The sequence below is a fragment of the Clinocottus analis genome, unplaced genomic scaffold, assembly GCF_023055335.1.
Source record: "Clinocottus analis isolate CAN_PGR_092001 unplaced genomic scaffold, fCliAna1.0.p SCAF_4, whole genome shotgun sequence".
Lineage (NCBI taxonomy): Eukaryota > Metazoa > Chordata > Actinopteri > Perciformes > Cottidae > Clinocottus > Clinocottus analis.
The window spans coordinates 3,518,372-3,542,831 of NW_027176153.1; the positions used below are offsets into that span (position 1 = coordinate 3,518,372).

Genomic DNA, 24,460 nt, shown 5'->3' on the forward strand with positions numbered 1-24,460 from the left:
CGGCGTACTCGATGTAAGCCTCTTCCTGTCCGCCGCTGCCTCGTCCTCCCGCCGTGTAACACACTTCCTGCGCTCGCCGCAGCATGGCGTCCAGCTCCGCCATCCCATAAACACACAGCGCCGAGCGACCGGTCGCCGTGGGCGTGGACGCCTGTCCCGTCGCCATGACCACGAAGAGGGCGGGTTCCCCGCCGTGGCTCCCCAGCCACGCCCCCTGAGCCAGGTTGTAGCCGCCGCGGCACAGCAGCGGCACCTCCACATACGAGTAGAAGCTGCGGTCGGCGGCGCAGAGCCGGGAAGCGTAGGTCCGGTACTCCTTCTTGTGCCACATGTCCCGCCGGGAGAACAGGAAGTAGACGTGGCTGCCGTGGGCGACGGCCTTCACGAAGTGGTTGTTGTACTCGGAGTAGCTTCCCACCACCAGCTTGCCGAGCTCCTCCTCCTGAGAGAACGCCCGGCGGAGCGGCGGCACCGGGAACAGGCGGCGCGTCGTGATTGGCGGGATGTCGCCGGGTCCTTTGCTGGTGTAGCCTCGACCAACCAGCATCAAGCGCAGGACGCCGCCGGTCCCGCCCACTTCCTGTTTGTTTTCTGTGGTTATCACCACAGCGACGGTGGAGACCCGGGGGTCGTTGGCCGCGACGTACTGAGTGTCAACCGGGTTGGAGGTCTGATAAATTAGCTGAGAGACGTTGGACAGACTCCTGCAGAGGAGAAGAAGAAGAAGAAGAAGAAGAAGAAGAAGAAGAAGAAGAAGAAGAAGAAGAAGAAGTCACACAAGTACAAACACCTGGACAGTATGACAGGTAATAACACCTGGACAGTGTAGCATCATGTAAACTAAGTTACCTTTTATCACAGATCCCTTGAAAGAGTGAACCACAGACAATCAGGCTCTCTGGCCCCGCCCCCTGGCCCGCCTCCAGCAGCAGCAGCTTGTTGTGGTTGTGAGTGGGCGTGGCCGAGGGGCAGTCCTGTGGGACAATCGGGGGGAGGCAGTCCGGGGAGTCCAGGTGAGGGCCCGTCCTCACGTGTGACACCACCTCCAGGTCAGAGGTCAGCTGGTACAGGTGGTCGACCCCGCCCACATAGAGATGCCCTGCCTCCGGGTCGAGCACCAGGTGAGAGAGAGGGTCACCATGCACCTCAACCCACCGCATCAATGGGTCAGAGGTCCCAATGACATCAGCAGAGTGGGAGGGAGGGGGGAGGAGAAGGAGGAGGAGGAAGAGGAGGAGGAGTGATGGGGGAGTGGAGGAGGCCAACATGGCAGCTCCTCTTTACCTGCAACAGGTGAGAAACAGAGAGCAACTTTAAACTCAGCAGAGCTGGTCGATAAAACAACATCAGAATGGACGTGGCAATAAACATGTATATATAATATGTATATACAGTATATTATACATATATTAAATATATATATATGTATATGTAAATGTATATATATATAAATATATATATATGTGTATATAGATGTGTATATATATATATATAAATATATATACATATATATATAAATATATATATATATTTATATATATATGTAAATGTGTATATATATCATATGTATTACGTATTATGTATTCAATTCAGTTTATTTTATATAGCCCAAAATCACAAATAAAAGATTTGCCTCGGGGGGCTTTACAATCTGTACATATATAGACAATGTATATATTATATACATATAATACATATATACAATATATTGTATATATACAATATAATGTTTATATATAATATATTATTTATTATAATTGTATTATATAAACGATTATAGAGCAGCGGCTGTCTGACTCTACTCTTAATAGAAACTGAATTGTAGGTCGTCTGGAATAAAAGTACATTTATTTATTCAAATGACATAATAAAAGAGATCATTTCTTCTTCCGAGAGGACGGAGCAGAAGAGACCTGCGCTCTGCTTCACCTGTGAACACACCTGCTCAGGTGTGTTCACAGGTGAAGCAGACCAGCGGACGCCTCCGCAGTCTTTCTGTTTCTTTCCGTTTCTCTTTGAAGTTATTAAAATATTTTTATATTTATATTCCTCCGACGGTCGAACTGCGGTTGCCTGTAGGAACGTCACCATGGCAACACACCCGTATCCACGGCAACACAGTGAAACGACTCAAACCTCCAGTGGGTTCAGTTATGAACTGGTTATTTAAACTGGTTTTACAATATCCTGTCAGCGGGTTCGGTTCTGACAGAGTGGAGACGGACTGGGTCTTTAAACTGGTTTCACATTATTCTGTCCTGCTCCCCAGAGGAGGAGCCCTCCGGGATCTTCCCTCAGGACGAGCGGAGGCACAGAGTTACGAGATATGAGAGATAACATATATGATATATGTGAGATATGAGAGATAACATATATGATATATATGAGATATGAGAGATAACATATATGATATATGTGAGATATGAGAGATAACATATATGATATATATGAGATATGAGAGATAACATATATCAGATATGTGACATATGAGAGATAACATATATCAGATATGTGACATATGAGAGATAACATATATCAGATATGTGACATATGAGAGATAACATAGGAGATATGTGACATTATGAGATATGTGCTACAAGATATATGTGAGATATGAGCGATAACATATATGAGATGAAAAATGTGCGATACGAGAGTTAACAAACTGTAAATGAGATATGTGAGATATCTGAGATATGACAGATATGTGATAGAAGAATATGAGATGTGTGAGATATTAGATATATGTGATATATGAGAGATAACATGTATGAGATAGGTGAAAAATGTGAGATGAGAGTTAACATACTGTAAATGAGATATCTGAGATATGAGAGATATGTGATACAAGAATATGAGATGTGTGAGATATTAGATATATGTGATATATGAGAGATAAGATATAAGCTCATATATCTCATGTCTCATATCACATACAACTCAAATATCTCACATATTTCATAATTATCTGTCATATCTTTCTCTACAAATTATGTCTCATTCATTTCATATCTAATACATCTCATATCTCAGACATCTCCGACTTCTCGTATCTTATACATTTAATATCTCACACAGCTTGTATCTCACATACCTCATCATATCTTTTACGTCTCATATATATCATACATCTCATATATCTCATACATCTTATACATCTACTACATCTCTCATCTCTCTCATATCTCCTCCAACAGTAATCAGTGTTGTATCAGATTGCTGCTGAAGTGGCTTGTTGGGTAACAGCAGTGTGAACTGGCAGAATGAAACGCTGCATGCTTCTGATACAAAACTCTATTCATCCCTCTCTCTCTCTCTCTGCTGTTTAACTTGTGCTCGCTCGACCATCCCTCCCTCCTGCTGTGTGTCGGTTCAGAAACTCACTGTCTAACTCGCCCCAGTGCATGCTGGGAAACACCCAGAGAGGCCTCAGGACACACACGCGCACACACGGCACACACACACACACACACACACACACACACACACAGTCAGTGTGTCTGTATGGTAATAACTTTCTCCTTCAGCCTGATGGAGAGCAAAAGGTTCATCTGTAATTCATAGAGCTGAACAGAGAGAGAGACAGACAGGCAGAGAGACAGACAGGCAGAGAGACAGACAGGCAGACAGGTGTAGGTTGTCAGAAAGTAAAATTAGTCTAAAGTTGGAAAAAAGAGATTCTGAGAAGGACAGAAGAAGGACGGGAGGGGGCGGGGGGCGAGAGAGCTGAAGGCGATGAAGCGTTAAACTAAAAAATGAGGAAAGACTCAGTGTTCATGTTTGATCTGCTGAAATCAGGCTCTTCCTCTCTCTCTCTCTCTCTCTCTCTCTCTGTCTCTCTCTCTTTCTCTCTCTCGCTCTCTTTCTCTCTGTTTCTCTCTCTCTCTCTCTCTCTCTCTCTCTTTCTGTCTTGGCAGCAGAAAGTAAAAGCCGAATCTCGCGTTACTATATTGTAACCCTTGTTCTAAGATAGATATCTTACAGCCCCTTGGCGGGTTAGGCTCCACCGCTAACTAACCACAGGATCCGCCTCCGCCTGGACTCAACCACAGTGATCTTGAATGGCTTGAGGTTCTTCTATTTAATAACCTCTGCCACCACACCCCTGCAGGGGTCAACAGACAAGTAGCAGACATCCTCACATCCTCACACCAGCGTTTGGAACTGGTCCTGGTTGAACCAGCTCCTGCCACCTGGATGGTCTGCACTACTTGGACCTTAAGCATCATCTTTTCAGGGTCCTAGTCTGTCTCATCGGTGACCTGGGACGTCCTCAAGAACCAGTGGAGCACCTTTTAGGAAACCTGAGATCTTCAAGAGCTTTTGAACCTTTTCGAAGCCGACGAACCTTTCAAACCCTTCGAACCCACCTTCAAAACCTCTAGAACCTGCTTACGGTCTTCTGGTAGCTCTTCAAGGACCACAAAAACCGAGGATCACGAGAACTCCATCAGCTACCTGGAGAATTGTGAAAGACCTCCGGTATCTTCTGAAGGGCACACGGACCCTTTGAACCTCCTCCAAGACCACTGTGACATCCTCTAGACCCCTTGAACATCTTCCAAGACCACTGTAACATCCTCTAGACCCCTTGAACCTGCCAAAGAAAGACCACTGTAACATCCTCTAGACCCCTTGAACCTCCTCCAAGACCACTGTAACATCCTCTAGACCCCTTAAACCTGCCCAAGAAAGACCATTGTAACATTCTCTAGACCCCTTGAACCTCCTACGAGAACATTGTAACATCCTCTAAACCCCTTGAACATCTTCCAAGACCACTGTAACATCCTCTAAACCACTGAAACCTTCTACATGACCTATGTAGCATCCGAGACCCCTTGAAAGCCCTCCAGGACCCTTGTAACATCCTCTAGACCGCTGGAACCTCCTCCAGGACCATTGTAACATCCTCTCGACCGTCATTGGGAACAAAAACGTCGTAGTCTAGAGCCTCGTGGCTCTGATCAAGCGTCGTTATTTGGCGAGCTTGTGTTGAACATTCAGCAGTTTACTTTGTTAAACGCAGCAGTTTGTGTTTCCCTCTTCCTCTCTGTATGTAAATGAACAGGCTGCTTTCAACACGTCGAGGTGATGATTACAGGCTGCCTCACCTCAGGCACACACACACGCGCACGCACACACACACACACACACACACAGACACACACACAGACAGACACACACAGACACACCCCCATATTATCTCGGTGGTTTGCTGCTGACTCTTCAAAGACACCAAAGAATCCAACACGCGTACAGCTGTGAGTGTGTGTGTGAGTGAGAGTGTGTGTGTGCGAGTGTGTGTGTGTGTGTGTGTGTGTGTGTGTGTGTGCAGTTAAATGGCTTCTCTTTGTTCGTTGCTTCCTCTCCTCAGTGTGTCCTACTTCCTCTCAGAGGCTCTTCCCTAGCTGACCTGCACACTGCAGAAGTGGGCGTGGACTACATGCAGTACTCAGTACTACATTAAGTACTGCCTGTTAGAACTAATCACGACTACATGCAGTACTCAGTACTACATTAAGTACTGCCTGTTAGAACTAATCACGACTACATGCAGTACTCAGTACTACATTAAGTACTGTCTGTGAAAACTACTACCTATTAGAAGTACTCAGTACTACACACAGTACTATCTATTAGAAATACTCATTACTACATAAAGTACTATCTACTAGAACTAATCAGTACTACATGCAGTACTATCTATTCAAACCAATCAGTACTACATGCAGTACTACCTATTAGACGTACTCAGTACTACATGCAGTGCTATCTATTAGAAGTACTCAGTACAACATTAAGTACTAGAACTAATCAGTTCTACATGCAATAGTATCTAATAGAAGTACTCAGTACTAGTACTACATGCAGTACAATCTATTAGAAGTACTCTGTACTACATGCAGTACTTCCACGTGTCGAGTTCTTTGTCTTTTTCTTACTTTTCATTCTTTGTCTTTTTCCTGCTTCGGGATTATTTTGTCGTTTGTTCTGCTTTATTATTATTCACACACACACACACACACACACACACACACACACACGCGCACACACACACACACACACACACACAAACACACACACACACACACACACACTCTCCCCTGGTGAGCTCATGAATATTTGTTGACGTTTCTTGAGACGAGGATGGGGACGACTGTGACACACACACATTACATCACAGCGGGACTAAACGTGTGTGTGCGCGTGCATGTGTGTGTCTGTGTGTGTTGTCAGCAGTTGTCAGAAAATGAAAGTGTAAATCCCCAAAAGGATATTTTTTGGTTTGTGTGTGTGAGTCAAAAAGCTGACTGTACACATACCTTCATCCCATCATCATCATCATCATCATCATCATCATCATCATCATCATCCCCATCCCGATCATCATCATCATGGTTCCCATGGGGGTTCTGATGAGATTCAGGTGTTCCCGACATCATGAGCCGCCTTGTTGTTGTTGTTGGTTCTGTCTGGCCTGGTTGGTTCTTTCTGGTTCTGTCTGGTCCAGTGTGATCAACTGTGGTTCTGTCTGGTTCTGTTCTGATTGGTCCTGTCTGGAGGTTTCCCATCTGTAACTTTGCTTTGGACCACCTGAGGCCCGGCTTCACTTCCATCTCTACAGCTTTACAGGAACCACATGTTCCTTAATCTTAGACCCGATGACTCAGAAAGACGTGGAAGATCTTTATGAACAGAACTCACTTCAGAGTTTTGATAACCTCATCTAAAAGGTCACAGAGCCGGTTCCGGATCCATTCAGAGCGGATCTCGGTCCCTCGTGTTCGATGCCAGAGGTCACTGTGGACGTCCAGTCTTCCAGCAGGGAGCCGGTGTTGACTCATGCGGGACACAATGGTTCTGTCTGTGTTCAGCAGGACTTTCCTTCGTCCTCAGCAGATTCTTTGTCTCCGCTTGGAGCCGTTTCCTGCAGCAGGACTCTCCGTTTGATTCTGAGGCCGTTGTGTTCTGATCCGATCGGAGCTGAATGGAGATAATTCCTCTTTTCTCCTTGGAACAGAGACCCCGCTTGTCTTCTCGGTGACGAGGCTGCTATTCCTGCCTCTCTGTCTTTAATCTGGATTTAAAAGCTGTTTGTGTTGATGCACTCGGAGCGTTTGACAGGAGATCAGAAGAAGAAGAAGAAGAACTGGAGATTCTGTTTGTTTGATCCAGGACACGAGACCAGAACAAAGAGGGAATAACAGCAGATCAACAGCAGAGGCTTAGCGCTCCCTGCAGAAATTTGAGTTGATTTGTCCTCACCCTGATTCCTGAAGGGGTCTCAGTCCTAGAACCTATGGAGAACCACGTCGATCCTGAACCAAGCGACTGTGTTTTGTCCTCCTCTTTGTGCTCTACCCCCTCCTGAACCACTTGGTCCTCAAGTCTCCCCCCTGCCGAAGGAACCGCTTCAGGTTCCTCCTGAACCACCTGGTCCTCATGTTGCCACCCTTACGAAGGAACCGCTTCAGGTTCCTCCTGAACCACCTGGTCTTCACGTCTCCACCCTGCCAAAGGAACCGCTTTAGGTTCCTCCTGAACTGCTTCAGGTTCCTCCTGAACCACCTGGTCCTCATGTTGCCACCCTTCCGAAGGAACCACTTCAGGTTCCTCATGAACCACCTTGTCCTCCCGTCTCCACTCTGCCAAAGGAACCGCTTAAGGTTCCTCCTGAACCACCTGGTCCTCATGTTGCCACCCTTCCGAAGGACCCACTTCAGGTTCCTCATGAACCACCTTGTCCTCACGTCTCCACCCTGCAAAAGGAACCGCTTCAGGTTCAGCATGAACAGCTTCAGGTTTCTCATGAACCACTTCAGGTTCCTCATGAGATGCTTCACGTTCCTCCTGAACCACCTGGTTCTCACGTCTCCATCCTGCCCAAGGAAGTGCTTCAACGTCTGCGATCCAGAAGGGCCCTGAAGACCTTCTTGTGAAGGCAACAGAAACCAACCGCCATGAGGCATTCAGGGACCAGGAGAGCAGAGCTCTGGTGATGTGTCCTCTTGAGACAGTGGAGGTCTCAACTGTGTTCTACTGCAGCGGTTCTCCACCACTCGACATCTCATGGTCCCCAAAGGTTCCATTAAATGTCAAAAACAAGTTTGTTTACTCGTCATTGTACAAAAATACATATAAAAAACTCCAACAGCGACCCATCGTCATGCTGAGAGGCAACGGGGACACAAGATTCAAGGTAAAACAACATTCAAGGTAAAAGGTATAAATATATATAAATAAAATATTATATATATATATATATATTCATATGTATATATCCACCGAAGAAGAACCAGTTCTACTGGATATTACTGATCTGAACCAACTGAATACTGATCACCGCAAACATTAAATATAAATATCCACACACACACACACGCACGCGCGCGCACACACACACACACACACACACACACACGCACACGCACACTGAAGGAATTACCATCAATATCATTAACGCCCATCACCTCTCACTGCGTGTTCGAACATTTCCCCACACACCCACATCTGTCTGAGCGTGTGTTAGTGTGTGTGCGTGCATGTGTGTGTATTTCTGAACATGTGTGTGTTTCTGGGTGTGTCTGAATATATTATCACTGCAGCATCCTCTCCAATTAGCAGAGAGTGTAAGTGGTTTTGATCAGCAGGAGATCACATGACAGTTGTTAAGCTCCTCCCGCTCACAAGCCCAACACACTGTAGTGACATCGAGGAGATCATGAAGTCCTGCTCCTCCTCACTAGTTCTCCTCACTGGTTCTCCTCACTGCTCCTCCTCACTAGTTCTCCTCACTGGTCCTCCTCACTAGTTCTCCTCACTGGTTCTCCTCAATGCTCCTCCTCACTAGTTCTCCTCACTGGTCCTTCTCAATGCTCCTCCTCACTAGTTCTCCTCACTGGTCCTTCTCAATGCTCCTCCTCACTGGTCCTCCTCACTAGTTCTCCTCACTGGTTCTCCTCACTGGTCCTCCTCAATGGTCCTCCTCACTGGTCTTCATCACCAGTCCACTTCACTAGTCTACCTCACTAGTCCACCTCACTAGTCCTCACTCATCCACTTTACTAGTCCACCTCACAAGTTCATCTCACTGGTCCTCCTCACTAGTCCACCTCACTAGTTCTCCTCACCAAATTATCTCTCATCCATCTCACTAGTCCACCTCACTAGTCCACCTCACTAGTCCACCTCACTAGTCCACCTCATTAGTTCTCCACACTAGTCCACCTCACTAGTTCTACACACTAGTCCACCTCACTAGTCCATCTCATTGGTCCATCTCACTAGTCCTCATTGGTCCATCTCACTAGTCTTCATTAGTCCATCTCACTAGTCCTCATTAGTTCTCCTCACTAGTCCACTTAACTAGTTCTCCTCACTAGTCCTCATTAGTCAACTTCACTAGCCCTCACTAGTTTTCCTCACTAGTCCACCTAACTAGTTCTCCTCACTAGTCCTCATTAGTAAACTTCACTAGCCCTCACTAGTTTTCCTCACGAGTCCACTTAACTAGTTCTCCTCACTAGTCCTCATTAGTCAACTTCACTAGCCCTCACTAGTTTTCCTCACTAGTCCACTTAACTAGTTATCCTCACCAGTCCTCATTAGTCCACCTCACTAGTCCTCACTAGTTCTCCTCACTAGTCCTCATTAGTCCAGCTCATTAGCCCTCACTAGTTCTCCTCACTAGTCCATCTCACTGGTCCTCCTCACAAACTGTCTCTGATGGTTCAATACCTCGATGTGTAATCTGATCTAATCCACCACAACAAAGTAACTCACCAACAACCGCTGAACATAAATCCATTGATGGTCTATAAGTGGTTGAGTGGTTAAACACATGAATAACAGAATACTATCATATTAATATTTAATACCATGACCAGTTGAATGTCACCACCTTCTCTTTATGTGTCACTCATCTCATTCAGACAATAAAACAATAAATGCATCAACAGTCTTCATAGAATAAGCTGGTGAAGATGAAGCTCAACTAACTTATTAAAATGCTGCTCACATGTTCTGACTTCAGTGACGAATAAAGAATAAAGAACCAAAGAACAGGCTCAACCTGAACCGATGGTGTAAACTTTGTCTTTGTAATATTTTCAGTACATTTCGCTGCAAACTCTTTGTATCTAAAGACAACAATAACCAGATAAAGTACTTCCTCTGGTTATTTTTGTAAAGATGTTTCATGTGACCAGACAAGTTACTAAGGATGCGCTTCATCCTCTTCTTCAAGACTCTGCAACACGGACTCCTTTAGCTGTCAACGCCTTCATCAGGAGACATTTTAGCTTTTTACGGTTTCTCTGCTTTCTCGTCTATAAAGCGCCTCACTGGCGGCATCACTAGTATTATGATATAGACTATATAGTATAATAAAGGTATTATTTAAGACGCTATCAAAGACAGAAGTCTGCCACGGAGCCGTTAATATCCTGATGAGATGATGAACAGCAGAAACGTTTCAGATGTTTCTGTGTGAGGGAACTTATTCACATGTCTCTCTGCCGCCAATCTGATTACCGCGCCACTAATTACATCACAGCACAATTAACGAGAGTCAGCTGTCAATCAAAGTCTCATCAGAGAGAGAGAGAGAGCGAGAGAGAGAGTCACTTACTTCATTCAGGAAACAGTCCGTCTTTCTTTCATTCCAAAAAAAACAGACGGCAAGAACTGAAAGAACCTGAACGCCCAGCGAGAGGGAGAGCGGGAGGGAGAGAGAGGAAAGAAAGAGGGGGAGAGAGATAGTGAGAGAGAGAGAGGGGATGAATGACTGCCGACAGACAGATGGAGAGAGAGACAGAGAGGGGGATGACAGAAGTGAGAGAGAGAGAGAGGAGCGAGCAGCCGGCTGGATGGCTGTAATCCCATTATTGTGAACGACACATTGTTCTGTCAGAGAGAGGGCGAGAGACATTCAGGCTCAGAGAGAGAGAAAGGGAGAGAGGGCGAGGGAGAGAGAGTCCCAATGGGAATAGAGGGGGCGGGGCTTAGCCTCACACAGAGAGATGTGGGTGGGGTCAGAGTCATTAATATTTAATCACTGGTTTGAGGCGTGAAGTTAGAGAAAGAGAGAGATAAACACACAGAGAGAGAGAGAGACAGAGAGAGCGAGAGATAGAGAGATAGAGAGAGTCAGAGAGAGAGAGAGAGAGAGAGAGAGAGAGAGAGAGAGAGAGAAAGAGAGCGACAGAAGGAGAGGGTAGTAAATCGGTATTTTATGGTTCCATCTGAAGGACACCACACCCCTCTGATGTCTGCCTCTATAAAACATGTGTGTTGCTCTGTTTTACTGAATTGGAATTGGGCTGAAACGAGTCAAACGACAGCTGAATGCTGCAGAAACAAACCAATGTACCGATGCTTTAGTGTTCGACAGTCCAACAGTAAAAACACCAGGAAACACATACTAGATGGAGTGGACACAACTGTATGTCCCTGTCCAAAATCCAACATGGATGCCCACTATCATATGTTCTTGGACCAAAACAAACATGGACGCCAACTATCACATCTTCTTGGACCAAAACAAACATGGACACTAACTATCACATGTTCTTGGACCAAAACCAACATGGACGCACAACAACTGTCAAATGATCTTTGACCAAAACAAACATGGTCGCCAACCATCACTTGATCTTGGATGAAAAAAACATGGACGCCAACTACCACGTGTTCTTGGACGAAAACAAACATGGACGCCAACTATCACGTGTTCTTAGAGCAAAACTAAGATGGACGCAGACCAACTGTCAAATGATCTTTGACCAAAACAAACATGGACACCAACTATAACGTGTTCTTAGACTAAAACAAACAATTGAGTGTTCTTGATAACACTGTGTTACAAATGTATGTTCCTGTCCCAAAACCAACATGAAGGCCAACTAACACATGATCTTGGACCAAAACAAACATGGACGCACGCCAACGGTCAAATGATATTTGACCAAAACAAACGCCATGCAGCTTGTTCATCGGCAGTGATATTTTTGCCTCTAGTGAGATCCTGGAAGGAGACGTCCCACAGCTCATCCGGCTCTTTGATTCTCCTCCATTAGCTGCTGCTGTGGGTGGTATAATAATCCCACTGTGTGCCTCAGTGCATGATGGGAAGCAGCTGCTGAATATGAACATGAAACTGTAGAATTACACTGGAAGCTAAAATAAAATACATGCTTTCTGCTGTCACACAAACACAACTCATCAGGATCAATACTGATGATCAGCTGTGATCAGAGTGATCAGAGACTCTGACTGCAACTTCCTTCTGGCTTTCTGCCCTCTGATTGGTTCACAGCTGACAGGTCACAGTGAGAATCACAAACTGTTCAGGTCGTCATGGTAACCACAACGTGTGTGTGTGTGTGTGTGTGTGTGTGTGTGTGTGTGTGTGTGTGTGTGTGTGTATTTTATCAGAATCATCTTATCTCTGACACAACACACTGCTGGTAAAACTTGTGTGTGTGTGTGTGTGTGACCTCATGTGACAATACATTCATGCATTCATTCATGTGTGCGTGTGTGTGTGTGTGTGTGTGTATGTGTGTGTGCGTGCGTTCGTGCGTGTGTGTGTGCGTGTGATTAATATTGCATGAGGGTCCTGATGGGAGGTGGACAAACACTTCCAGCTGAGCTCTAACACACACACACACACACACACACACACACACACACACACACACACACAAGCACACACATAAATCAAACACACAAAGAGAAAACACACACAGCCTAAGGTCTGGCAGTGTGTGTGTGTGTGTGTGTGTGTGTGTGTGTGTGTGTGTGTGTGTGTGTGTGTGTGTGTGTGTGTGTAGCCAGCAGGTGCATTAATGTCATTGATGTGATTTTAGATCTCTGCATTAAAGTGTTTCCGACCAATCACCATTTTCTTTATGATACAATCAGGATCAGCGTGTCGGAGGAGGAAAGTGATGAATATAATAATATAATAAACACACATGCACGTCCTCGTGAACATGAACCCGGAGGAGGTTATGTGACGTTCATGTGATGGTCATGTGACGCTCATGAGACGCTCGAGTGTTTAAAGTGAGCCATTCTAAGGGTTGAAGGGTCACATGACCTCCTCCGGGGTTCTGCTGATCTTGGTTCAGGAAAAAGGAACTCAAAGCTCAGAGAGCCAAAAAAAAACTTCATTCTAAAAACTCAACAACCAAATGATGAAGTTATTCCAGAAAGCTTTGAAACTTTAACTTCAACCAGCTCTAAAGCAGCTCTAAAGCTCCCACATGACCGTCTGCATTGTTCCTCTCTTCCTGTTTGCTAATCGATGAACATTAAACAATAAACACAGGAACTGTAATTCAGGATTTCAACGGCTTTATGGGCTAAAAATATCTTTAAAATTATCTTTAAAACATCTTTAAAATATCTTTAAAATATATTGGAAATATCTTTAAAAATATCTTTCAAACATCTTCAAAACAACTTTAAAAGGATCTTTCAAAGATCTTTAAAATATTTTTAAAAACATCTTTAAAAGATCTTTAAAAATATATATTTACAAACATCTTTAAATTATCTTTACAAACATCTTTAGGGTCGCTCACAAATGTTTTCGTCAACATGAAAACATTATATTGATTATATTTTTAACCATAAACGTGTTTCTGATCCTGATGTTTGAATGTTCAATGTCAAATAATTTGAAATTAAATGAAAACGATAAAGTAAAGTGAATTAATAAAACCTTCGGTTTATTGGATATTGTAGGATTATTGTATCGATACATGTAACACATTCTGGGTGTGGTGCTCATCATCAGGTATGTGAGGCTTTCAGCGGAAACAAAAGATGAAGGACGAGTGAAGAGGCCTTAAAGGGAGAGAGGGGGAGGAGAGGAGGAAGAGGAGGAGGAGGAAGAGGGGGGGATGTTTAGAGAGCGTGAAAAGCAGCTTGTGGGGAGACGAACCAATCAGGCGCAGCGATGAGCGGGGGAGGGGCAGAGGTGAGAGGTGAAGCTCAGTAATTGGGAGGAAACGTATTCAACAGACTTTGTTATTAATATTTATAAATATTTATAACATAACAGTCTGTTGTATAAATGCATGTCACATCTATTTATTAGTCTCTCTAAACCGGAGGAATGAATCTACATTTAAACACAAGCTTCAGTTTCACTATTTTAGATAATAAAACTTTCTGTCCGTGTCTCCTCTCCGGGTCACATGACTCTCAGAATGTCTGCTGATTGGACAGAACCAGAATCCTGCACCAGGAAGTGATCACCGGGACCGGAGCAACTCTGACAGAAGGGCAAAGAAACCAGCAACCTGCAACTCCGACAAAAGGGCAGAGCAACCAGCAACCTGCAACTCTGACAGAAGGCTGCGCAACTGGCAACCAGCAGCTCTGACAGAAGGCCGAGCAACTGGCAACCAGCAACTCTGACAGAAGACCGAGCAACTGACAACTGCAACTCTTTCTGAAGACAGAGCAACTACAACTCTCCTGAAGAGAGCAACCACAACATTTTCTGAAGAGAGCAACTACAACTCCTCCTGAAGGCAGAGCAACCACAACTCTGACTATAAAAACATCAACTGATGAGCAACGTTGTCCAAAGATGACACGTCAGCAACTCCGTCCTGTCAATTTCTTGGATGACATCCTCGTCTCTAAGGTGCTGTGGCGCGTTGCATTAACAGAGAGATTAGAGTTGCACCAACCTGTTGAGGCGACCTCTGATGTGGAAACTGAGAAGTGGAGAGGAAGAGGAGAAACCTTCTTCATCAGGAGGGCGTTTCCTGCAGGAACACAAAAACAGAAACACCTCGAAATCATTCCAGCAACAATGGTTGTTGTTTATTTGAGATGAAGCTTCATTGTTCTCATTCAGCTCCATATTGAAGAGTTTCGTTGAAATTATATCAAGAAAGAAACGTTAATGTTAGTTTATATTTATAGAAATTTACAAGTTATATTTGACTGAATAATAACAGAGTCGCTCGTTTAGTGTTTTATTGTTCCCATATTCATTTTGATCATTCACCATCATATATCTATATATATCTATCTATCTATATATATATATATATATATATATATGTATATATATATATATATATATATATATATATATATATATATATATATATATATATTAAAATATATATGTATACATACAAAGAGATGAGAAAAACAATGAAGATGAAGAATAAAAGCATGAAGAGGAGTAAAACACTGAAACCAGACGTCTTTCTTTATGTAAACACGTCTTCATTAACCATCTGTCTTCAAGGTCAACGATGAGGTCAAGCAATAAATCACTTCCTGTTTGCCAGAGCGTATATATATATATATAGTTACATATACATAAAGATACATATATATAATATGTATAGTAACACACATATATATATAACACACATAACACACACACACATATATATATATATATATATATATATATATATATATATATATATATATATATATATATATATATAAAACCAGTTAATGAGCAACGCAGAGCTCACAGCTAATCAATCACTGCAGATATTGATTGATGATCTCGAGACTCATCCGTCCTCGTTAACACAGCTGCTGCTTCCTGTTTATTCCCATTCTGCTTTAAAGAAGAAGAAGAAGAAGAAGAAGAAGAAGAAAAACCTGTTTCATAGAATATTCTGTAGGACAGAAGCATACATGAATACTTTCTACTGTTCCTACCTTTTCTACACTGTTAAAAATAAATCCTAATTGTAGATAAAATAACTCTTTTCTTTTTTTTTAATATACAGTGGTCCCTCGTTTATTGCGAGGGAAAGGTGAACCGCGTTATAGTGAGGGACGACCGTATACAAAACTCTGTAAAATAACAGACACTATCTGTAAATTAACAACCCAACTGTTAATTTAAGTATTATGCTAATAATAACAAATTACTTTTTTCAATTTTTTTTATAGAAAAACTGCTTTCTCAAGTTACAAGCAGATGTAGGTCATGTGGGTCATCTATTGTAGGTAATTGATCGTGAACATTCAGGAAAAATCTGCAAAATAACAATTTTTCATTGCAAAAGATTTAGTGAAAATATTCATTTATTCATGGTTTTCGTCCTTGTATTGAATTAAGATCTTTTTCCTTCATTTTAAGGTATTGGTTTGGCAGCTGGTGCTGTCAGTCATTTAAACCTTTTTTACAGTGTACCTTTTGTACCTTTTCTATCGTTTCTACCTTTTTTACAGTTTCTTTTTTTTATACCATTTTTACGCTTAAAAAAATAATTTTGCCTTTTCTTCTGTGTCTACCGTTTTACAGTTCCTACCTTCTTTTTTTTTACAGTGTCTACCTTTTCTTTTATACCGTTATTACATTAAAAAAAATAATTTCACTTATTTACCTTATCTATGGTTTTTATCACTTCTACCTTTTCTTTTCTACTGTTTTCACCTTTTCTACAGTATTTTTTTAGATCAAACGATTTTTTTTAAATTTTCTGTACAAACACATTAAAACTGAACTCTCCAAATAGGCCACCAGTGGACTTAATCCCCATTAAATCTAACCGTGAAACACACACACACACACACACACACACACACACACACACACACACACACACACACACTAGATTAGGCTGCCTGCCTTCATTCACTAATCTGTGGAGTTAATCTGATGGTTGTAACTCTGCTATCTGAGACATTATAGAGCTGTAATCTGCATATTTGGTACACACACACACACACACACACACACACACACACACACACACACACACACACACACACACACAGTAAGCAGTACCTCACTAACAGCGTCATTGAGTCTCTAATGTTCTCATATCTCCAGTCAGTCACATTAATTATTGATGACGTTCATATTCTGTGCCATAGAAACAAAAACACAATATCCTCTACCTGTTAAATAGTTAGAACAATCAAAAGTTGTAAATTATGAAGTACTTTTGTTTTATTACAGATACCATGTGACTAAACTGTGTGTGTGTGTGTGTGTGTGTGACAGTGTGTGTGTTTGTGACTGTGTTTGTGACTGTGTGTGTTACACAGTGTGTGCATGAAGGCAAATTAATGTCATAAACAGAGAGCGCAAATGAGCTCCACGCAAGCGCGTAAATCAAACAGTTGCGCACGCAATTCATTCATTGACCATTCATTGACAGTTGCCGTGTCTACGACCGCGCACTTGCGCACCTTAAGCACTGACTTTCAGTGCTTAGTGCGCCACACTGACAAAACCAGCAGAATTCAGTGCACTGAAAGTACCCGGATGGCGCACTGCAAACGGTCAAAAAATGTAGTGTAAAGCGATGGACACTACTCGCACTGAACGGGCGCCATCTTGGCTACGTAGCGGAAGAGGAGGAGCCATTTCGCCAGCTTTTTATTAATTTTATTTATATCCTCCTGCCGCGATTGTGGAGGTGTCGCAGTTTCCACATGGGTTGGAGAAAGGGGAACACAAGGGACAAAAATAGGGTAAGAAGTGCGTTCATTTTGTCAGTTTTAGTTTCGCGGGTATCGCGAGCAGATTTGCGGACGTCACTTCCGGCTTTATTTTCGCGGGTGCCGCGAACAGATTTGCGTCCGTCACTTCCGCCAATTGGTTAACGTAAGTGTTCCATTTGATACAGCGCTTATCAGCGACACAGTGCACTACATATGAGTGCGCCATATCATGGAAAAAAATACGGTAATTTGGTTTTGAGGATCTCACGAGCAAACTTTATTAGTTTGTATATTTAAAAATATAAGTATATATGTTTAAAATATATATTTTTAAACTGTTGCATTCTGGGAAAGAGACGCTTCAGTGATTCACCTGATTGAATAGTTTACTTTGCTGGACTTAGTGACTCCAGCAGGAGGACTGGACCTGAAACAGTTATGAACCAAACTGAAGTCAGAACTCTTTATCACCCTCACTACACTACCCAGAATGCCTGTGCGTGTGTGTGTGTGTGTGTGTGTGTGTGTGTGTGTGTGTGTGTGTGTGTGTGTGTGTGTGTGTGCGCACCTTTTCCTGCAGTGACTCCTCTCTGTCCAGCAGCCAGAGAGCCGGACAAAGACAGGAAGTCAGCTGTTTATCACAGGAAGTGTGTTTCTGTCTCTGAAGCCATGGAAACACACACACACACACACACACACACACACACACACACACACACACACACACACACACACACACGTACACACACACAGCCATAAGCAGCCTGAGAGGAAATTCTGAAGAAACTAACCAGGACTTCAAAATGTACCTCCACCTTTTACATAGTTACTGGTCTGTAACTGGCCTGATAACCAGTCTGTAACTGGTCTGATAACCAGTCTGTAACTGGTCTGTTGCGAGTCTGCAACAGGACTGTAACTGGACTGTAACTGGTTTGTTAACCAGTATGTAACGAGTATGTTGACTGGTCGGTTAACAAGTATGTTAACTTGTATGTTAACATGTGTGTTAAATAGTATGTTAACTAGTCAGTTAACTAGTATGTTAACTGGTGTGTTAACTAGTGTGTTAACTAGTCTGTTAACTAGTCTGTTAACTGGTATTCACGCTGCTGTTTTGACTCTTTCTGGTTCTTCAGGCGCTCTGACTTCACTTCAACATCAAAGAGAATATTTTATCACAGCCAATTGTACACACATACACACACACACAGTCACACACACACACACACACACACACACACACACACACATAAACACACACACAGTCACACACACACACACAGTCACACACAGACACACACACACAGTCACACACACACACACACACATAAACACACACACACAGTCACACACACACACAAACACACAGACACACACACACACAGTCACACGGAGACACACACAGAAGTTAGAAACACTATTATTCTGAGGTCTTCTCATCACCATGGTTACCTCTACCAGCACCACGGAAACTGTGACCATCAGAGACACTCGTAACCATGAAGACCTGGACCTGGTCCTGCACCTACACCTGGTCCTGAATCTACACCTAGTCCTGAACCTGGTCCGATACCTACACCTGGTCCTCAACCTACACCTAGTCCTGAACCTGGTCCTATACCTACACCTGGTCCTGAACCTACACCTGGTCCTATACCTACACCTGGTCCTGAACCTACACCTGGTCCTGAACCTGGTCCTAAACCTACACCTGGTCCTGAACCTACACTTGGTCCTATACCTACACCTGGTCCTGAACCTACACCTGGTCCTGAACCTGGTCCTAAACCTACACCTGGTCCTGAACCTACACCTGGTCCTGAACCTGGTCCTAAACCTACACCTGGTCCTGAACTCACACCTGGTCCCTGAACCTAAACGAAACACGGCTCTAAAAATAAACACAGTCCTCCAACAAAATGAACATCACCGGTTTCAGCCTGGTTTCAATACTTGCTTAAGACTAGTTTGAAACTGGTTTAAGACCACCTTAAACTAAGCAGTCTGTGTGTGTGTGTGTTTTACCAGTCTTGTGGGGATATAAATCTGAGAACACACTCACGATGTGGAGACTCGCCTTTTTTGTGAGTAAAATGGGGAATCACTTAATTTTAGGTTTATATTAAATTAATGTACAGTTATGGTTAAGTCTCCAATCATTTTCCCCAAACTCCTGAAAACACAACCGTGTATCTGTGTGTGTGTGTGTGTGTGTGTGCGCGTGTGTGTGTGTGTGCGTGCGTGCGTTGACTCCACAGGGAGCGATCGAGAGAAACCAGCTTCTTTATGGATTATTAATATCACCTCCAGCTACACACACAGTTGGTGTATGTGTGTGTGTGATCTGACACACACACGGGGGAGGGGGGCAGGTCTGTGTAGCTGGGGATGGGGGGAGGGAAAGGGGGGTTCAGCACTGGGTGTGATCAAGGACGCTTCATTCACACTGCACTCAACAGTGTGTGTGTGTGCGCACGTGTGTGTGTGTGTGTGTGTGTGTGTGTGTGAGTCTGAATATAAAAACTGTTCAGTGGCCACGCCCTAATCTGGGATCACCAAAAGACCCCCCTCCTTTGTGAGTTTCTTGTTTGTTTCAACTCGTCCTCCAAACACACAAACACACAAACCCACATACCCACATTAACACATAAACCCTGTCAGTTCAGGTTCAAGGCGTCACACCAACAACAACAAGAATCAAACTAATATGAGGACAGGAAGTGCATCCTGGTTCCTGAACAAATTCCTCATACTTATACCATACCAATACTATACCGCATACTATACCAATACTATACCTCATAATATACCAACACTATACCGCATACTATACCAACACTATACCGCATACAATACCTCATAATATAGCAATAATATACCTCATAATATACTAATAATATACCTCATACTATACCAATACTATACCTCATACCATACTAACACTATATATCATACTATACTAATACTATAAATCATAATATACTAATACTACACCTCATACTATACCTCATAATATACTAATACTACACCTCATACTATACCTGATAATATACTAATATTATACCTCATAGTATACTATTACTATATACGTTGTAGTATACTAATATTATACATCATAATATACTAATACTATACCTCATAATATACTAATACTATACTGTACATCATACTATACGAATACTATATTTTATACTGTAACAATACTATACCTCATAGTATAACAATACTATACCTCATAGTATAACAATACCATACCTCATAGTATAACAATACTATACCTCATGGTATAACAATACTATGCCTCATAGTATAATGATACTATACCTCATAGTATAACGATACTATATCTCATAGTATAACAATACTATGCCTCATAGTATAATGATACTATACCTCATAGTATAACGATACTATATCTCATAGTATAACAATACTATGCCTCATAGTATAAGAATACTATACCTCATAGTATAATGATACTATACCTCATAGTATAACAATACTATGCCTCATAGTATAACGATACTATACCTCATAGTATAACAATACTATACCTCATACTACACTGAAGGACCTAACATAACCGGGTACCACAAAGACCAAAACTACGAGACCAGCACCAGAACTAAAGAACAGAATCAGGCCGACAAGACACTGACACACAAACAGCAGCACCTGTGCTGGTATGTGAACATACATAATAGATGTGACAACACAATCCCAAGACACACACACACACACACACACACACACACACACACACACACACACACACACACACACACACACACACACACACACACCAGGGTGTGTAAAGTTGAGTTAAACAGATGGTCGAGCAGATTGTATCAGAAACTGATAATCATACACACACACACACACACACACACACGCATGCACGCGCGCGCGCACACACACACACACATACATGCACACACACACACACACACACACACACACACATACACACAGGAAACTTCCACTCAAACAAAGTTTGTTTCAAAACAGTTGATGTTTCTCTGAGATGATCTCAGTCTGTCAGCAGCTGCTTCAGGATCTGCTTACTGGTTTTACTGATTTCCTTCAGACTGTGTGAAGTTGCTGAACTAAACCTACAGATTACACACATTAACACTGTGTGTGTGTGTGTGTGTGTGTGTGTGTGTGTGTGTGTGTGTGTGTGTGTGTGTGTGTGCGTGTGTGTGTGTGAGCTGATTAAACAGTAATCTGGACTCAATCCTTCAGATTACTCAAATGGACATTTCAGTTAAATAATCTTCATCACACAGATGATGATGATGATGATGTCACTGATGCTGCTTCCTACAGGTCACATGATCTCCTTCAGAAAGCAACCAATGACATCTGACCACAAGTTCAACCAGCCAATCAACTCTCAGTCCAGAACCCTCAGTAGTGTTTATTTTGTTCATTAGTATTGTTATTATTAGTATTGTTATTGTTTTTATTAGTATTCTTTTAGTTTTTATTTGTATTCTTATTGTTTTTATTAGTAATGTCATTCTTCATTATTATTATTAACTCATATTGTTATTGGTCATTAGTATTGTTCATTAGTATTGTTATTGTTCATTAGTATTGTTATTGTTCATTAGTATTGTTCATTAGTAATAGTATTGTTCATTATTCTTGTTCATTAGTATTGTTATTGTTCATTAGTTTAGTTATTATCCATTAGTATTGTTAATTAGTATTGTTCATTAGTAGTGTTATTGGTCATTAGTATTCTTATTGTGTTTATTAGTACATAGTAATCCCCACAATATTGGGACTGACTGTGATCGGGCCTTAGAGAGGTCACCTGGATCAAACCATTTATGGATCCATAAATCAACAAGAAAAAGCTTGACTTTAAAGATTATTATTATTATTATTATTATTATTAGTAGTAGTAGTAGTAGTAGTAGTAGTAGTAGTAGTAGTAGTAGCAGTAGTAGTAGTAGTAGTATCATCGAACAATACGTTTACTGAGAAACTGAAAATCCCTTTATGAGCCTGAACTTAAGCAGGTTCTTCTCCTTCTTCTGTGTGTGTGTGTGTGTGTGTGTGTGTGTGTGTGTGTGTGTGTGTGTGTGTGTGTGTGTGTGTGTGTGTGTGTGTGTGTGTGTTGGAATGTCAGCTATTCAGTATGGGGCTGCGGGCTGAGCCGTGCCAGGACAGGCTGGGAACAACCGACACACACGCACACACACGCACACACACACAGAAAGAGAGAGAGAGAGAGAGAGAGAGAGAGAGAGAGAGAGAGAGAGAGAGAGAGAGAGAGAGAGAGAGAGACAGACACACACACACACACACACACACACACACACACACACACACACACACACACACACACACACACAGAACACTTTGATGCAAAGCGAATGAATCTGAAAACTATGTTGTTATATTCGGCTCGATCACACTCCACCAACCAGACTCCATGACAGAAACCTTAACTTTTAAATTCGCAGATCTCCTGCCTTCGCCACGGCTTCTTTAACGGCTGTGTGCGTTCAGACTGCGAAACCGACAGGGAAAACTTAGCTTTACTCAAAAGCTGTTGAGGCCGAATGAAAAAATGTGTCAACATGTTCCACAAAATGTATTCAGTCCTTTCTCTCCGAATCTGGAAACGAAACAAACACGATAACATTTAAACAGACACATTTCTTAACGGAGTCTGGTGAGTCGCTGTCAGACACGCCTGCAGCAGCTGCAACTCGGGACCAGTTGGAGTCGAGAAAAGGGGGTCAGGAAAATCCGGGTCAGACTCACCTGAGCTCGCCGGTAAGCTCTGCGGTCCGCGAGAGTCCAACCGGTCCGGTGAGACTTCCAGAAACCCGCAGAGCCCAGCAGAGACGCAGACCTAAAGGACCCGCACCAAGAGCCGCACAACAGGTCCAACAGAGACCCCGCCCCGCCGCCCGCTCCGCGCGGCGCCGGGAGGCTTTCCGAACACCTCTCAGCGGGGAATGGAACCGACAACCTGCTGGATCACGTGTCATGAGAACTGTAAGGAAACAGTACATTCAACAGAAAAGTAAAAGTATTACATCACGAGAATTTTTTTCAATAACAGCACCGGGATTACGAAGTAACAAGTATACTAATACTATCACAAAGTACATTAGTCCCATCATAAAGTACATTAATACTATCATAAAGTACTCAGTGATTTAGTGAAGGAGAATTTAGATCACAGATTACTTCATAAAGTATATTAATACTTCACAAAGTACCGTAATACTGTCATAAAGTATATTAATACTATCATAACGTACTTAGTGTTTTAGTGGAGTATTCAAATCACCCATTACATCATAAAGTGCATTAATACCATCATAAAGTACATGAATACTATCATAGAGTACATTAATACTATCATAAAGTACTCAGTATTTTAGCAATAGAGTATTCTGATTACCAATTACTTCATAAAGTATACTAATACTTTAGTATACTTTATGTATACTTTAAGTATACTAATACTTTATGAAGTACCTTAATAAGTACCTTAATAAAGTACATAAAGTACATTAATACCATCATAACATACTTAATGTTTTAGTTATGGAGTATTCTGATCATCCATTACTTCATGAAGCACATTAATACTATTATAGAGTACATTAATACTATCATAAAGTACATTTATACCATCATAAAGTACATTAATACTTAATAAAGTACATAAATACCATCATAAAGTACAATAATACCATCATAAAGTACATTAATACTTAATAAAGTACATTAATACTGTCATAAAGTACATTTATACCATCATAAAGTACTCTGTGTTTCTGTAATGAGTATTCAGATCACTGATTTCGTAACTAAAGTACATAAGTACTTCATAAAGTACATTAATATGTCATAAAGTACATTAACACTTCACAAAGTACTCATTTCTACTTTATTGATGGAGCTTTTCTACATATTCTTGGTTTTAACAAATCATGAGATTTGGTTTGTGAGCTCTTATTCTGAAAAGTCA

At 42.2% G+C, this 24,460-nt stretch overlaps 1 protein-coding gene across 2 annotated transcripts in view; it reads right to left on the reverse strand.

Moving 5' to 3' along the window:
• plxnb3 (plexin B3) overlaps positions 1–23,367 on the reverse strand; it is a 41,697-nt gene extending 18,330 nt beyond the window's left edge. The window contains exons 1-4 of one of the 2 annotated variants that reach the window (XM_068598614.1): positions 23,239–23,367; positions 14,712–14,789; positions 850–1,284; positions 1–704 (exon numbers count right to left, since the gene is read on the reverse strand). The exon at positions 1–704 is cut by the window's left edge and continues 29 nt beyond it. In XM_068598614.1, coding sequence (XP_068454715.1) covers positions 1–704; positions 850–1,268 — 1,123 coding nt within the window. In that variant the 5' untranslated portion in view covers positions 1,269–1,284; positions 14,712–14,789; positions 23,239–23,367. Of the gene's footprint in view, positions 705–849; positions 1,285–10,633; positions 10,819–14,711; positions 14,790–23,238 lie in introns of those variants that run through there. The other variant, XM_068598613.1, reaches the window with a different exon arrangement.
• Between the last annotated feature and the right edge of the window lie 1,093 nt (positions 23,368–24,460).